At 36.5% G+C, this 17,282-nt stretch overlaps 1 protein-coding gene and 1 long non-coding RNA gene across 2 annotated transcripts; one reads left to right on the top strand and one right to left on the bottom strand.

The window, feature by feature from the left end:
- Positions 1-2,408: 2,408 nt before the first annotated feature.
- Positions 2,409-4,219, top strand: LOC132133586 (uncharacterized). Its single transcript, XR_009429174.1, has 2 exons — positions 2,409-2,533; positions 4,030-4,219. It is a non-coding gene; the product is annotated as an uncharacterized LOC132133586 (long non-coding RNA).
- Positions 4,220-5,530: 1,311 nt separating this feature from the next.
- On the bottom strand, positions 5,531-16,580 carry LOC132133698 (overexpressed in colon carcinoma 1 protein homolog). Its single transcript, XM_059546614.1, has 5 exons — positions 16,406-16,580; positions 12,743-12,767; positions 11,251-11,286; positions 11,065-11,144; positions 5,531-6,230 (listed from the first exon to the last, which is right to left on the bottom strand). Exons 1-5 carry the CDS (start codon positions 16,446-16,448, stop codon positions 6,226-6,228), a joined length of 189 nt encoding a protein of 62 aa, XP_059402597.1. The 5' UTR covers positions 16,449-16,580; the 3' UTR covers positions 5,531-6,225.
- Positions 16,581-17,282: the final 702 nt, after the last annotated feature.

Here is a 17,282-nt window from a genome sequence, read left to right as displayed (position 1 = left end):
TCGGCTACCGGACAATGTGGTTAGTACTTCTGTGTTTTCTGAATTGTCGTTGTGTTTTCTAAATTGTTATTTTGTTCTCTGAATTGTCGTTGTGTTTTCTGAATTGTTATTTTGTTTTCTGAATTGTCGTTGTGTTTTCTGAATTGTCGTTGTGTTTTCTGAATTGTTATTTTGTTTTCTGAATTGTCGTTGTGTTTTTTGAATTGTTATTTTGTTTTTGTAATTGTGATTTGTTTTGCACTTCTCGGCCACCGTAGATATGCAACGCAACTCGTTAAAACACAGTATATTTCATAATCAGTAATCATGTCCCCACTGGATGCAACAAATACTTGGTTTGTAATGGGTTTCATTGGTTTTGTGTAGTCGTGCTGGGAGACGGCATCAGAGTATGGTAAGGGGAGTATGATTTCCGTCACACGCTTGAGGTATTCAGCCAATCACAATGCACTGGATAGCCGTCCAATCAGAGCAAACCTCGCTTTTCAGAATGATGAGCTTTGTAAAAATTGACATGTTTCAGAAAGGCGGGGCATAGAGGAGAAACAATAATGTACATTATGTGTAAAATAATGTTGTTGTTTTTCATCTTAGACTGCATAAACACCAAATACACAACAAAATGTTATTTTTAGCAATGTCATATGACCCCTTTAAGCTAAATTTGAAGTCCAACAGATTGCAGCCTTGAGGACAAAAAACAAGCACCAAACCAAATGGGAAGATTTGGAGCCACAATTGACTGCTAAAGAAAACACACTACAGACTAGTGCTTATTTTTTGTAACTTCCTTTCAGTAAAGATTTTTTTTTAAAGAAGATTAAACCATCCATAAGGCTCTGATATACTTATTGTGATGTTCATTTTCGTTTTCACTTAGGGGTAAAAAAAATACCTGAGCGGCACTTTACCATTAGCAAACATCTAGATGCCGCCTACCACTTCAATTACTACTTTAAAGCAGCTCTTCATTGTGTTTATATTTTTACTTGTGAGCATCTGACCCACAAGAAATTAACCGAAGAAGAGTTAATTGTCAAGAAGGCGGAGCCACAGAGCCACACCAACCTATTATGTCATTGCAACGGACCAATGAAAGGTGTATACCAGCCGGAGCAAACTTTTCTGGAAAGTTTGCTATCTCACGCTGTTTTAAATTCCCAAAACAAACTTGGCGTCACACCAGTTAGTTCCTTGATTTTGCTTCAAGTATATTGTGGCATTTAGCTAGTTTGCTGGTCTTAACTGCCCATCAGACATAAGCTGAGACAAGAAAACCACATGAATATGGTTTGTTTCTAGCAATATGGACTAGTGAACAGAACACTGATTAAACTAGCCTTACCTGTGGGTATTTTTCTGGTCTTCACTGGCAATCAAACTGATTTCACTAATCAGGCTGTAAGTATTTTGGCATCTTGTTAACTAACTAGAAGGCAAAAAGTGCCAAAAACTACTTTAAAACCATCAAAAATTTGCAAAAACTAGCTAAATATCAGTAATGGCCAGGCTGATCATTAAGCTGAGACCAGAAAACCACAAAGAGTTGAACTTTTTTCATCAGCAACGTGGACCAGGAAACTGTGATTATGTTGAAAATGCCTAACTTGTGAATAAAAACAGATTCTCTGCCATTTTTCTGCCATCAAACTGATTTTCACTCGCCAGGCTGTCCATCTATGATGGTTTTAGAAGGGTTTTAGACATATGTCAAGCTAGCAGGTGCCCAAAAACTGCTTTAAAACAGTAAAAAAATAATATACAGTATGCTGATTATCAGCAAAGGCCAGACTGACCAGTAAAATGAGATCAGATGATTCCTTCTTCAGCAACATTAATGAGGCAACCTGTGTGATTTTGTTGAATGTAAATAGTTAACTTGTGAACAAATAACCTTTCAAACATGCAAAACTTGGCTGTCTTTTGCTGTTGGAAAACACATCGTGTCTCATGTCAGTCCATCTACTACTTCAAGGCTTTAACCTGCTGCTTATGTTTTCCTGTACTGAAAGTTAGGCTTAAAATCATTCATATAGTAACTCATTTCTCACAGAGCACATTAAATAATGTAACTGTCTATCAATTAGCTGCAGAATATTAGTGAAGGCAGCCTTGTAGTTTACACCCGACATTAACTGCTGAAGTTGCTAAACATTTATATATTTTTCTTACGCTGACATCTGCCATTTTTTGCTATATTTGTTTTTTTTTATGAATTTAGTAATTGTAAATCCATGTTAGGCGTTTATTGTGCAACAGGGACATCTGGTGGCTTTAAAACTAATAACATGCTTACATCACTTGCTTCTATCAGGAGAATTGTTGCAGACTCTTTAATGTTTTTAAGCATTTATTTTAGGCATTGTAAATGAAGCAACTTATTTTTCCCCCACATGTGTTTCCACAGGTTAATTATGCGTTTTCTACATGCAGCTCATCTGTCACCACTGGTACTGGAGACTCAGATCTGGGATGGAGATCTGAAGGGGACAATTACAGCTGTTGACTAGCAGGCAGCCAGGTGCAGAGAGTGGTAATGAGAATGAGAGTGTGTGTCTGATCACGTAACGCAGAGCCCACTGCAAAACTGAAGATCATCACCATTTTCATCTTTATATCAGCAGTCTATGAAAAAAGTAATTACAGCAGCCGTGAAGGCAAATATCTGTAGTACATATCTGTAGTGTTCACCAAAAATGTTTTTAAATTTGTTCATAGTATTCTTTTTTTTTTCATTACTTTTTTACATAATAGAGGTTTTTGGGCCCAAAACGCATGTAATACTCACTTTAGACCATATAAACCCTCCATAGGAAGCAAGAAATAGTATGTAGCAGTGCTTTTTTACTATCATTTTATAGTTCAGTATATATTTTCTGTTTAAATTTGTTTAATTTTGTAAAATATATATTTATTTTAAATTTACTTAATGTTTTAGTCATTTTTAAATGTCTTTAATTTATATTTGGTCTAATCTAATTTAATTAAATGTATTTAATAAAAATAAAAATTATTTATTAGTTGTAATTATTTTATTTAAACTTAAACTAGCTGAAATAATTATTTTTTTCTGACACAAAATTTAATTTCAGCTAAATTGTAAATAAATAAAAAAGTATCGAATCTAATCTAATTTAAGTTTTTGTTTATTAGTTTGTTATTTTAGTGCCAAACTAGCAACTAGCTGAATTAAGTTGAAGGTTTAACTATATATATATATATATATATATATATATATATATATACACAGTACAGACCAAAAGTTTGGACACACCTTCTCATTCAAAGAGTTTTCTTTATTTTCATGAAGGTCTTTCATGAAAATTGTAGATTCACACTGAAGGCATCAAAACTATGAATTAACACATGTGGAATTATATATGGAATTATATACATAACAAAAAAGTGTGAAACAACTGAAAATATGTCATATTGTAGGTTCTTCAAAGTAGCCACCTTTTGCTTTGATTACTACTTTGCACACTCTTGGCATTCTCTTGATGAGCTTCAAGAGGTAGTCACCTGAAATGGTCTTCCAACAGTCTTGAAGGAGTTCCCCGAGAGATGCTTAGCACTTGTTGGCCCTTTTGCCTTCTGTCTGCGGTCCAGCTCACCCCTAAACCATCTCGATTGGGTTCAGGTCCGGTGACTGTGGAGGCCAGGTCATCTGGCGCAGCACCCCATCACTCTCCTTCTTGGTCAAATAGCCCTTGATGCCTTCAGTGTGACTCTACAATTTTCATAGTCATGAAAATAAAGAAAACTCTTTGAATGAGAAGGTGTGTCCAAACTTTTGGTCTGTACTGTATATATATATATATATGTATATGTATATATATGTTGACATCAGTTTACATGCCATATATATTAATGTTATTGCAGGTAAGGTTTATTTATTATTATTATTTTATCTTTATGGTATTAATTTAAGTTACCTGTAATAACACTGGTATAGGAGTCCTATTTTTGTCATTGTGCTAGATTTTCATTTACAGTTCCACTGTTCTCATCCTGGTTTGTCTCTGGCAGTGTGGGCATGTTGGGTTCTGTCCCAGGACATCTCGTTACAGCACACAGAGACTGTGCTGATGTGATCCAGCGAGAGGAGTGTGAGGATGAGGAGGCAGACCTTCCTCTGTATGAACACTGATTCAATGCAATAAGCATTTGACAAATTCCTTTTAAACAAACTTTACAATAACACAATTCCTCTAACCATTTGTCTTTTTGAGAAGAGTTTTTTTTCTTTAACCACTGAATCTCCCAAGGTTGTTACTGTCACCTTTGATTAACCACTGAGGAGTTGGAATGGGATTATTCTCTGTAAAGCAGCTTTAGAACAATACAGTATTAATTGAGCTTTACATAAACGGTGAACAGAATTGAAGACATGCAGATCAAACAATAGCAAGAATTGTTAAACTAGTCAAGACGTGTGGTTCAGGGAGAGTATCCAAGGTTCTTTTGAGCAGCAGTCAGATGATAAATGACATCCCTGCAATGTGTGATGTTTTGCAAGGACTCGGTTTCATAGCGCATGGACAGAGTTGCATGGAGTTCAGGACAGAATTCATACAGTCTGAATGGCTTTTCTTAAATTTGGTTTATTTTCTCATTTTGTATTTCAGAAACATGCACTTGTTTTTATAATTTGTAGTTTGCAGTATTCCTAAAATACATCACCCTGATGGCATTTTAGTCTAGTCTTTTGGTAAACCGTCATATGCTGGTGTTTTGAAGATCTTAGAAATCTAAATATTGATATCAAGAAACAATACTGAAACATCAAAAACCTTTCATCTTCAAAAAACCATTGATACTACTGTTCAAAAGTTTAGGGTCGGTAAGATTTTGTATTGTTTTTGAAAGCCGTCTCTTCTGCCAAGGCTGCATTTATTTAATTAAAATACAGTATAGGAGCCGTAATATTTTGAAATATTTTTTACATTTAAACCACTGTTTTCTCTTTGATTATATTTTAAAATGTAATTTATTTTTGTGATGGCAAAGCTGAATTTTCAGCATCATTATTTCAGTCTTAAGTATCACACGATCCTTCAGAATTCATGCTGATTTACTGCTTAAGAAACATTTCTTCTTATTATCAATGTTTAAAACAGTTGTGCTGCTTAATATTTTTGTGGAAACCTTGATATATTTTTGGTTTTCAGGATTCCTTTATAAAACAAGAAAGTTCAAAAGAACAGTATTTATCTAAAATAGAAAACTTTTGTAGCAATAATAAATGTCTTGAATGTCATTTTTTGATTAATGTAGTGCATCCTTACTGAAATATAATAAATAAAAAAAATTAATAAATAATGAAAGAAATAAAGAAACTTACTGATCCCAAACCTTTGATTGGAAAAGTGTAAAGAAGCATTTACACTCTTTAAAATAAAGGTTCTTTGTTGACAGTCATGCATGAAAAGGTTCTTCCATGGCAAAAACTGCTTCAGGGTTCATCCTGACATCTTTATTTTTCAAAAGTAGATTCAGATATAGATCATTTTCCATATGCAGACACAGATTTCATTTCTTAAAATCTCATATTTTTAATATCATATACAGAATTCACATTAGTCAGAAAAAAATGTTAATGGTACAATCACAGGTCAAATAACCTGAAATAGAATAAATAGAACTCTTCGATTAGTAAATGCTATTAATATATGCCTTAATTTTAATAGTGAGGTGACTATCAAAGTGTAAAAGAAACTACAGTCTATATATGAATTAGTAGTCATGTCAACAGCTCTAGTCATGTTAGTGCTAAACATATTTCGTGCTTACTGTGTGTAAAATATTTACATCATCCTTTTCGGATCTCAGATTTCATAAAGAGTGAAAGAATAGATTCAGTAAAGTCTGTTATTGCAGAGACCTCCAGTTGATTGGGTCTGATGGGTCTCCAGATTTAGGAAATGCCCTGCCATGGTGACTCCAAAATACCAGGATGTCCTCCTGGTGGAGGGAGAGGTCGGGGGGGTCGCCGGTCACCATGGCAACAGAGTCTACATTCATAGTCACAACAATGCTCAGTGTTCCAAATAGAACCCTTCTGTACGCCAGCCGGTATGACGTCACAGTGATGTCATTCCGAAGTGCCGACCAGTTCTGGATTCAGTTCCAAAAACAGCTTGAAGTCGAATATATCGTCTTAATATCCGTTGTAAATCAGCCACTGCAGAGCTCGGGTTCGTTGTCGGTTCATGTGATCTGTTTTCAGTCTGACGAAGAAGGAAAAAACAAGTTTACATCACAAGACGAGTGATCTGACAATTAAATTTCATTTGAGCTTCAACAGATGCCACTAATTGGAAAACTCATGCATTAAAGTGTCCAATCTGTCTTCTCTGGAAAGCTTTAACCAAGTTATTAAAGAGAAGGTGACGGGTCATGAATACACACACACACACATACACACACACACACACTTTTTGCGGTCGGGACTCTTATCAAGCTCTGATCAGAGAATCAGCATGACAGGCAACTGCTGTTCACAAAAGCATTGAAAACAAACTGACGTTCAGAAATATTCTGGGTTATTTTGTCTTGATATCTACAGACAACATCTATAGCATCTGTTGACTGCAACAGAAAATAATAGATTCAGTTACAGATATGTTAAATGATCTGGAAGTGATAGGAGCACTCCGTGATAAAGGAATAGTCCGCCCAGTAGTTAACTGGAACAGATTTGGAGAAATATAGCATTGCATAATAACATCACAATAATCCACACAGTTTAAACGTTTTGATGGATTTGTTTCTCACAAACATGCAGCTTTTCACTTCACAAGACATTAACTGATGGACTGGAGTGATGTGGATTATTGTGATGTTTTTATCAGCTGTTTGGACTCTCATTCTGACGGCACCCACTCACTACAGAGGATCCATTGCTGAGTAAGTGATGCAATGCTACATTTTTCCAAATCTGTTCTGATGAAAAAACAAACTCATCTACATTTTGGATGACCTGAGGGGTGAGCACATTTTCAGCAAATTTCAGTATATTTGGGTGAATTAATTCTTATAGTGTTTATCATTACATCCAAACTATGCCCAAAATTGTGCATTTGAAGACATTCTTTAAGTAATGTGCACATGTTGTTGTTTGCATACTGAGAGATAGGTTGCATGTTAGTCTGTGGTAATGGACAGTATGCCTTATTTGCTGTTGTTAAGATAATAATACTGAATCGCTCTGACTTGAGTTTACAGACACGTCACGAGTCTGTTCTCCAGATACAAATTAAGCTTGGTTTTTAGCAGTAATGTGTAATAAGACGTGTGATCCAGTTCATAGTCTCTCTGGAGCCGTGCGGTAATGTTGTGCTGTGTAATCTAAATGTAATACCGCAGTCTGTTCCTCTCACACACTGCTTCCTCAGACACAGGGTTATTATGGTTAATCAGTCCAGCCATTATATAGCCTTTCATCATGACCATGTTGTCATGAGGTCTTTCATCATGCTTTAAAAAAAAAAATCATTATAACCTTAAAGGCAATTTACATACATTCGTATGTATATCATGTTGTCTGTTAATGTATACGGCTGCACAATGCAAGACACATTATAGACAAACAAATGTCTGTTGAGTGAAATTACTATTTAAATTGCTCTCTATTCATCAAACAAAGGCTTCAGAAGTCTGTAAATATAAAGCACGGACTCTATTCATGTGGTACTGCATTTTTTTTTATTATGGGTCACGATGGTTTTGTAGCTGGCTTATCCAACAATTAACTTGTCAGTTAGTGAGGGAACTATTTATTATTAGTGAGAAATTATTTCAATTAAGTTATATAAAAAATGTATCTAAAATATGTATAATTAGAATGTACAACACATATAATAACATGAAATTAACAATGAAATATATATACTGTACACAGTGTGTATATATGTATATTTGTAATATTTTTTTTTGTTGATGAACAAGCTTAAGTTATATTAAATTGTTATAGATATATATATATATATATATATATATATACACACATACAATTGCATAATAAATGAAAAAAAATAGAATATAAAAAGATTAGAAAGGTAGTTCGATTTTTTTCAAGAATAGAATTAGAATAGTGAGTGTTAAATTTAGAGGGTCAAATAAAGATGGAAGAGGTGTGTTTTAAGTCGATTCTTGAAGATGGCTAAGGACTCAGCTGCTCGGATTGAGTTGGGGAGGTCATTCAACCAGGAGGGAACATTTAATTTAAAAGTCCGTAAAAGTGACTTTGTGCTTCTTTGGGATGGCACAATCAAGCGACGTTCACTTGCAGAACGCAAGCTTCTAGAGGGCACATAAGTCTGAAGTAACAAATTTAGGTAAATGAGTACAGAGCCAGTGGTAGTTTTGTAGGCAAACATCAATGCCTTCAATTTAATGCGAGCAGCTACTAGAAGCCAGTGCAAACTGATAAACAGAGGTGTGACGTGTATTCTTTTTGGCTCATTAAAAATTTATCTTGTTGCTGCGTTCTGGATTAATTGTAAAGGTTTGCTAGAACTGGCTGGAAGACCTGCCAAGAGGGCATTGCAATAGTCCAGCCTGGACAGAACAAGAGCTTGAACAAGGAGTTGTGCAGCATGTTCCGAAAGAAAGGGCTTGATCTTCTTAATGTTGAATAAAGCAAATCTGCAGGATCGGACAGTTTTAGCAATGTGTGTATGTGTATGTGTGTGTCTGAGAAAGTCAGCTGATCATCAATCATATCTCCAAGGCTTCTAGCTGTTTTTGAAGGAGTTATGGTTGATGTGCCTAACTTGATGGTGCAATTGTGATGAAACGATGGGTTTTGTTCTGTTCTGTCTTGGCAAGCTTCATCCAGCAAGAAATGTCTGTTAGACAAGCTGAGATGCGAATAGCTACCATCGGATCATCAGGATGGAATGAGAGGTAGAGTTGAGTGTCATCAGCATAGCAGTGGTATGAAAAGCCATGTTTCTGAATGACAGAACCTAATGATGCCATGTAGACAGAGAAGAGAAGTGGTCCAAGAACTGAGCCCTGAGGCACCCCAGTAGTTAGATGTTGTGACTTGGACACCTCACCTCTCCAAGGTGCTTTGAAGGACCTATCTGATAGGTAAGACTCAAACCTCAAACCTCAAACATTGAAGTGTGGTTCCTGAGATGTCTTTTGCCAGTAGGGTTGATAGGAGGATCTGGTGGTTAACAGTGGAGGATAAGCAGGATAAGTACTGAATATTTGGATTCTGCTCTTGCCAGTCTAAGAGCTTCAACAACTGAGAGCAAGGCAGTCTCAGTTGAATGTCCACTTCTGAAGCCAGATTGGTTGCTGTCAAGGAGGTTGTTGTGTGTGAGAAATGTAGAGACTTGGTTGAACACAGCTCGCTCAAGTGTTTTTGCAATGAAAGGAAGAAGGGAAACTGGTATGTAGTTCTCTAAAAGAGATGGGTTGAGGGTGGGTTTCTTAAGTAGTGGAGTTATACGAGCCTGTCTAAATGATGAGGGGGAAAACACCAGTGTGTAGGGATGTGTTGATGATGTGAGTGAGTGCAGGTACAACTGCAAGAGAAATGGCTTGAAGGAGATGAGATGGAATAGGATCAAGCGAGCAAGTAGTAGGGTGATTAGAACGGATGAGTTTTGAGACTTCTGCCTCAGAGAGTGAAGAGAAGGATGTAAATGAGTGTATGTTTGCAGGTGATATGAGCTTGTCTGATTGTGGTGTGGAAAATTGTGCACTGATGTGTTAAATTATATTAATTAATAAAAACGTGGCAAAGTCGTCAGCTATTAGAGATGAAGCAGGAGGGGGAGGAGGAGGACAAAGAATTGAGGAAAATGATTTTAAAAGCATGCGAGAGTTAGACGAATTGTTATTTTTGTTATCCAATGATGCTAACAGTTTAGGGGAAGGAAGTGAAGATGAAACCATTGCAGATAGCCGGGAGGGTGAAAGTGTGCGTAGGTTACGTCGAAAGATGACATGTGGAGGGGTAAGTGATGTGTCAGGGACCATGTTGAGGTTAAGAGTGAGGAGGAAGTGATCCGACGTGTGCAGTGGAGTAACCACAACATGATCAGTAGAGCAGTGTCATGTACGTATAAATAAGGTCCAGTTGGTTGCCTGATTTGTGAGTAGCAGTAGTTGGGACTCGGTCGAGATCAAAAGAGGCAAGCAGTGTGTTGAAATCAGCTTAAAGAGGTTTATCTAGTTGGATGTTGAAATCTCCAAGCATAAATAGGGGAGTACCATCCTCAGGAAAGGTTGAGAGCAACACATCTAATTCATCCAAAAAGAACTAACTACAAAAAATATTTTAAATGGGTAGGTAACAGTAACTGAATGACATTCAAAGGAGCTGTTGATACCCAAAGATGGTAAAGGATTAAATTTCCAATCATTAGAGATGAGCAGACCAGTACCTCCACCTTTTCCAGTCAAATGGAGGGATTGGGAAAATGAGAAATTATTGGAGAGTGCTGCAGGTGTAGCAGTGTCCTCTGGTTTGATCAAGGTCTATGTTAGGGCCATGAGATTAAGCTTTGAATGACTAATAATAGAAGTAATGAAATCAGCTTTGTTTAAAGCAGTCTGGCAATTCCATAGATCAATAGAAAAAGAAAGTAGTCTATTAGCAGATATAGGAAAAGTGTGCAGGTTGTTAAGAATGCACTGCCTACATTGTGTGATGTGTGGTTTGCGAGTGGTAGTGATAGTAGTAGGGATTTGGGGATCTATTAGAGATCTAGTAGTGATAGTAGCGATCTGAAAACACATAGTAGAAATAGGTTATACACAAAAAACAAACAGAAATGAAACAAGGAGAAGGAAAAAGAGATTAATCAAAACAATACTTATATTCCCTGTTGGTGTCCCTGCATAGATATATATATATATATATATATATATATATATATATATATAACCTACACGCTTTGTAGGTTATTAAAAAAAAATTAACATATTTAACATATTCACTAATATATATATATATATATATATATATATATATATATATATATATATATATATATATATATATATATATATATATATATATATATATATATATATATATACCTTTACGTGTGGACTTTGATTGGCTGGCAGCTACTGTGGTCAGATCAGCAGGAAGGCCTACATACACTCCTCCATAGTTCCTGCAGAACACACAGTTACACATTCATTATTATTGTCCCGATTCAGTGTCATGATGTTTAGCAGAGGCCTTGCATGGATTGTCATGATTGCAGTAGAACGTCTAACCTTCGCTTCTCATCATCTGGTGATGGTTCTTCTGTCCTGCATCAAGAGAATAAAGATGAAGACCATCTCTGTGGCTGAAACTTCTGTCATACAGCAATTCAAGCTCTCTCCTCTACGTTTTTGTGTTGTACTTCATCAGTGTCCTCTTTGCTCAAAAAATCAGTTACACAAGACTGACTGGCATCAAAACACTTCATACCACATTTTAATTTCAAAAAGAGCGTGTTGTGTTGATGAACCCGAGTCTATATTTTATTTCATGGGATAGAAGTACAGTCTGTTTCCGTTCATATTTAATGTTTACATTTAATGCTTATGTCCACAATGCATATTTCCTTAAAATGACTAATATTTTGTTAGCTTAAAAATAAAAACAACAGTAAAACTAACTGATCATGCATTATTTATATCCATCACTAATTCATTTTTCATTTGCATAAAAAAAAAATTGCCATTTTTGATTTTGCAGTTTAGATTTTGGATGGGATTTTAACTAGAAATACACTCTAAAAGCTAAAATTGTCATTTTGTAATTCATATAAAAATTTATTACATTACATTATTCATTTAGCTGATGTTTTTCAAAGCGACTTAAAATTGCTATATATGTCAGAGGTCGCACGCCTCTGGAGCAATAGATATATTACTAGTATTATTATTATTTATTAAAATTAAAAATTATATAATATTATTTTTTTATAGCAAATTATATAATTATTTATTTTATATATTAAAAACTAAAATATACGAATACATTTCATATTTAATTTTCATATTCATATTTTTGTCAACTGAAAACACATCTTTCCTTAAAATTGTCAATGTTTTGTTGGCTGAGCAATTAAAACAACAGTACAGTTGATCAAGGTGTTTTTCAATTCATTCCATTGCCAATTTTGCAGTGAAGATTCGGAATGGGATATTAATTTTCGGAATGCACTCTTAAACTAAATGTTTATCACAACTTGATTCGAGAGTGGAAAACTGTTAAATATTTCAGACGGCGAGCATTTATTCAACTTCTCTGTATCTTTTTATAGATGTTAAATGTTAAAACCATGTCAAACAGAAGTCACATGCTGATGTCATAACAGAAATCTGCTGTCTAAACACACTCGGGCGTTTTTCCACCGATGGGACAGATGCCGTCTGGTGTCTTTGACAGTAAACTGTGAGGTGTCAGGCATTGCGGGGGATGGGTAACGATTGCTGATTGGTTAGCATGTGTTTGGACCCTCCGGGGCCCAAGTGCACCACAAAAGCTGCTGAATGGTTAGCTGGAACAGGCTGATTGAAACCCCCCAGGATTCAGTCTGTGTGTATATTTTGGTGGATTTACACTGTGGTGAGCAGTTATGTACAAATTTGGCGCTCGATGCTGTTATTAATTTCTCTCGGGTCAGTGGGGGACGTTAACAGTCATGACATTCATTCTGTGGCTCACATTCATGAATATGGTATGTTTGGATATGTCATAAGTTAAATTACTCACACATCCTTGGCAGCTTCTGCTGGACCTGTAAAAAGCATGAAGAAAATAGAATTTAAAAATATATATATTTTAAAGGATTTATGTGTAAAATCAACATTTAATTTCATTCGCAACATCAGATTATCAGCCATTTATTACATAAAATTAATATAATTTGTTATATAATTTTAATATAAAATTGTATACGTATATCGGGAGCCCATTTGTATACACACACAATATATAAAAATATTTTAATAACACAATATATATTATATAGAAACATGTATCCATATCTATACATATATATATAAAAAAAATTATATTTAAAAATGTAACATTTAGTTTTCTTCTTAGTTTAATAAAACCATAATAATTAAGCATTCAAAATTACAAATTTACAAGAAACCTTGTGTTATGTAGTGCGAAAAGGTTGTCTCTTCAGAATGACACAGACATGTTTAGTGAATCAAATTCGATTCTTTCTATGCCTGTGTTGATTTCAGGGGTCACAAGAGTGATGTTTCCAGTATTATTCAGTCTGCGGTTCAATTCTTTGATTACAAACATTCATTTGTGCAGTGACTCTTAATTCACCCTTAAAGACAGAGACCACAGCAGACTTTATTCAAGTTTCAGTCCCTATTCATTAACAGAATTTTACCATATATTTCTGCTATATGCAATTAATTTGACTTACTAAATATATTGTAGAAACGTAATTTCCTGTAAAGCTGCTTTGCAACGATTTGTATCGCGAAAAGCACTATACAAATAAACCTGATTTGAAACTTGAATAGAGCCGTTGTTTGACAAAATCGACTGATGAGTTTGACTTAAGTGAGTTTAGACTCTTTGTTTTGAAGGATTCAGTCAATATACAGAACGTCCATCTGTGTTAGACTAATGCTCAAAACCTTTTCACTGAAGAGTGTTTTCTTGTCCTAAAGATACAGAGGTCAGTTTTATCGGGTCAAGAAACATATCCAGGCAATCTTTCATCTTGGAAGGTTCCACACTCTTAAAAATAAAGATCAACCCAAAAGTGTTTTTTTGCAGTGATGCCAAAGAAGAACCATTTTACAGTTTTATGAACTGTTCTTTTTAACCAGTTTTTATTAGTTTGAAAAAAATTAAAAAAAAACTTTTGTGGAATGGAAAGGTTTGGTGAAAGAGGCTGGCAAAGGGATGGCACACACAGGCAGAGGGATCCCAGACAGCAAGCAGTTTCGGCCCAGATCCGGCCCACATCTGGCCTCGCATTGATATGTTGCTGTCTGGGTTTGAGGAGGACGACAAACAACAAAGTCCAGGGTGGTGATGATGGTGGGGTGAAAGCCAGGGAGAGGCTTTGAGCAGGGGCTTGATGGCAGGTGTCCGGGCCACAACCTGAATGGCTCTCCATGGCAGCATCGATGAAAGGAGGAGCCAAGACGTCACCATGGGGACGACTGAAGGTGATGACAGCGATGGAGGTGGATGTACAGACATAGAGCCGAGGAGGTAGAGTGATGCCGAGGATCCAGGCAGCCGCGATGAAGCTGTATGGCGATTATGGCCCGAGATGTAGATGGTGATCCTGAGGCCAGAGGGCGAGCAGGAGCGATCAAGGAAGGAGGCAGAGCCTAAAGAAGGGTGGAGCAGACCAAAGCCAAAGGGGTGGAGGGCCTGAAGTGCAGTGGATGGCCCTCAAGTTAGCAGTGGGGGTGTGGCAAAGTCCGATCCAGGTGGAGCTGACTGACGGAGGGAGCCCGGCCAGGCTGAATGGCCAATGGTCCACTGTAATTGAGGGTGGGAGCAGTCCAGGTGCAGGAGTCTGGGTGGGGGGACGAGGTGGAGCCACAGGCCATGAAACGAAGACTCCCGGCAGGCCCGAGATGGAGCCCCACCACTGAGAGGAGGTGAAACAGAGGAACTGACAGCGGATGAAGAAGACTGGATGGAATGGCTGAGGCCTGAGGAGACTAAAGATATTCACAAAAATAATGCACAAAATTCAATAAAAAATAAAAAGTCAGTTTGGAGAGGAGGTGGGAGAGGAAGGCTGGGTGGGACCAGCGAGTCAGACAGATGGACAGATTCAGGCAGGCTTAGGTCACTCTTCCCAGTGATGTCTGAGGTGCTCTCTCCATCTGCGGTGGGCTTAGGCTCCGTCTCTCCTCACAGTGGGGTGGTCTGTCTGGGTTGGGAGTGGGGCTGGAGTCCTTATACGTGGAGGCAGATCTGCAGGAGCTCATCACCCACTCCACATAAGCAGTGTAGCTCCCTCGAGGACCCTCCCCGGACAACTGTGCTCGAGTATCCGTGTCCAGGCTGGTGCGCAGGAATGAGGTCCGGGAAGGTGGTCTAGTGGGCAAGACCCAAGAATTCATCTATGTGCTCTCTTAAGACTATTTCTATTTCTCTTTCTATTTCAGCAAATCTCCTGAGCTCTAAAAGAACATCGTCTGAGCAATAAATTCTCTTTTGAGGCTCCACTCTCTCTGTTTAGGAGTTTAGTGATGGATGTCGTCACTTTGATGCCTCGTTTGCCAATCATTCATCGTTCTCTCTCAGGACCCTCAAGGCAAATTCTGTTTTTAACCTAAGTTCATTTTGTTTGCCTCTTTTCTTGTATCCAGTCTGCATTTCAATGAGATTACCCGTGAAGCATTATATCATGAAATGCACTTTTTAAATTAATTCGCTGGCTTCTTCAGAGGTGACGGTTGAGTCATCTCCAGCTGTTCTCACATCCCATTTTCAACGTCCAGGCTTGTGAAGGTAACATTTCTTATTCAAATATTGCTTTTTCATAGCTCAACAGTCAGCACACACAATAGTGTTCTCAGGTATATGTTTCAGTTAAGCATGAACTTTGTTTCTCCTGAAATGGAGAAATAAAAACGTTCAAAAATGAATCAAGTGACATATTCCAAAAGCAGGGTTTTTCACAGCAAAGAACCACAATCAGTGAACAGTTCTTAAAAGAACAATGATATTTTATTAATTTAAAGAACTTTTTAATAATCTAAAGATCCATTTTCCACTGTAAAGTACCTTTTATCAAATGGAAACATTCCAAGGATGTTAAATGTTCTTTATGGAACAAATGATGCCAAAAAAAGAACCTTTATTATTATTATTATTATTATTATTATTATTATTTTTAAGTACTACAAAGCTGTAACATGAAACTCCGAGAAATATTTAAGTTCACATTTGAGATCTCTGACTTCTGATTCAGACTTTGGTGTCTTGGTCGCATCCGAGCATCCTTTTCTTAACCTTTAGTGAACAAAATGTATGATTTTCTTCTTCTCTTAAGAAGCAGAAGTGCCTCTCAGTCGCTGGGGAGAAACATTGATGCTCAAGCGATCTCATTTATGGTTTGTCTCATTTTTCTATCCAGCGCGCTTCACTAAGCCATAAGAACAGATCTGACCTGAATACATTATACGTGAGGGACGAAATCTCCATGACTGATTTATTAAGCATCAGATCCTTCACCTCTGTCTGACTAACACCACATACCTCTACATTCATCCGCAGGGGAGCTTTTGCTAATAAACCGAGGATACGAGACTCTATCAAGCTCCTACACGCACTTAATCAAATGTTTGAGGACAAACAGTGCGCTCATTCAAACCTCGGACAACAGGACACGTCCTTTGATAAAAAGCAGTAAGTGGCTGAAACACTCACCTCCTGCTGTCGTGCTGGTGGCGGAGGAATTTCCACATCCCATTTTGGCATGAAGGCAGCTTTCCGTGCCTGCTTTGGAGAAGGACGAATGAGTAAAGGACAGGACTGATGTGATGCACGAGCTCCTTCGAACACAGCCTCTGTCAGTCTGCAGACAGAGAGAGAGAGAGAGAGAGAGAGAGAGATGCTCGAGCCTCGCATGATTCGCTCCTCTCCTCCACCCAGACAGGGTTGCCGTGGAAACAGAGGGGGGAGAAGGGGGGTGGGGCCAGCCTCTGGTTTACATGGGAATTAACTTTACAGGTAAGAAAGTTTACATGGTAAATAAAATAGGGCAAATAAAAACAGTGAAAGCTAGACATTAACAATATATTTAATGCAAATCATTTTCATTTATAATGCTTAGTTTACAAATTAATATAGCTACATTTACAATTTATTCATTATAATTCTTTTTAAAACAAATATTTTTTTAATATATATTTATAGAATTTACAGGTATAATTAACATATAAAGAATTATAAAATCATCTTCACAGGTCAGAGTATTAGAATATTTTAATTAAATAAAACAGGACTAATAAATACATAAAAAAATCAGTAAATAAATAATATAAATAATTTACATGTATAATGTACAAATTGCAAAGAAATGTACAATTTAAATTAATAATTTATTTAAAAGATAAACAATTCAATAAATATATTCATAGGTCAAAAATGTAATATATTTTATACAAATAATTTACATTTATAACTTACATATATATAAAAAATGTAAAGTCTTCACAGATCAGAATATTATATTATAATATTTTAACTAGCGATATAAAATAGTACTAATAGATATAGTAAAAAGCAAGCAGTTAAATAATAA

Source organism: Carassius carassius, chromosome 50 (genome assembly GCF_963082965.1).
Source record: "Carassius carassius chromosome 50, fCarCar2.1, whole genome shotgun sequence".
Taxonomy (NCBI): Eukaryota; Metazoa; Chordata; class Actinopteri; order Cypriniformes; family Cyprinidae; genus Carassius; species Carassius carassius.
Note: the sequence above shows the minus strand (reverse complement) of the source record. Positions and strands in the feature narration are given on the sequence as shown.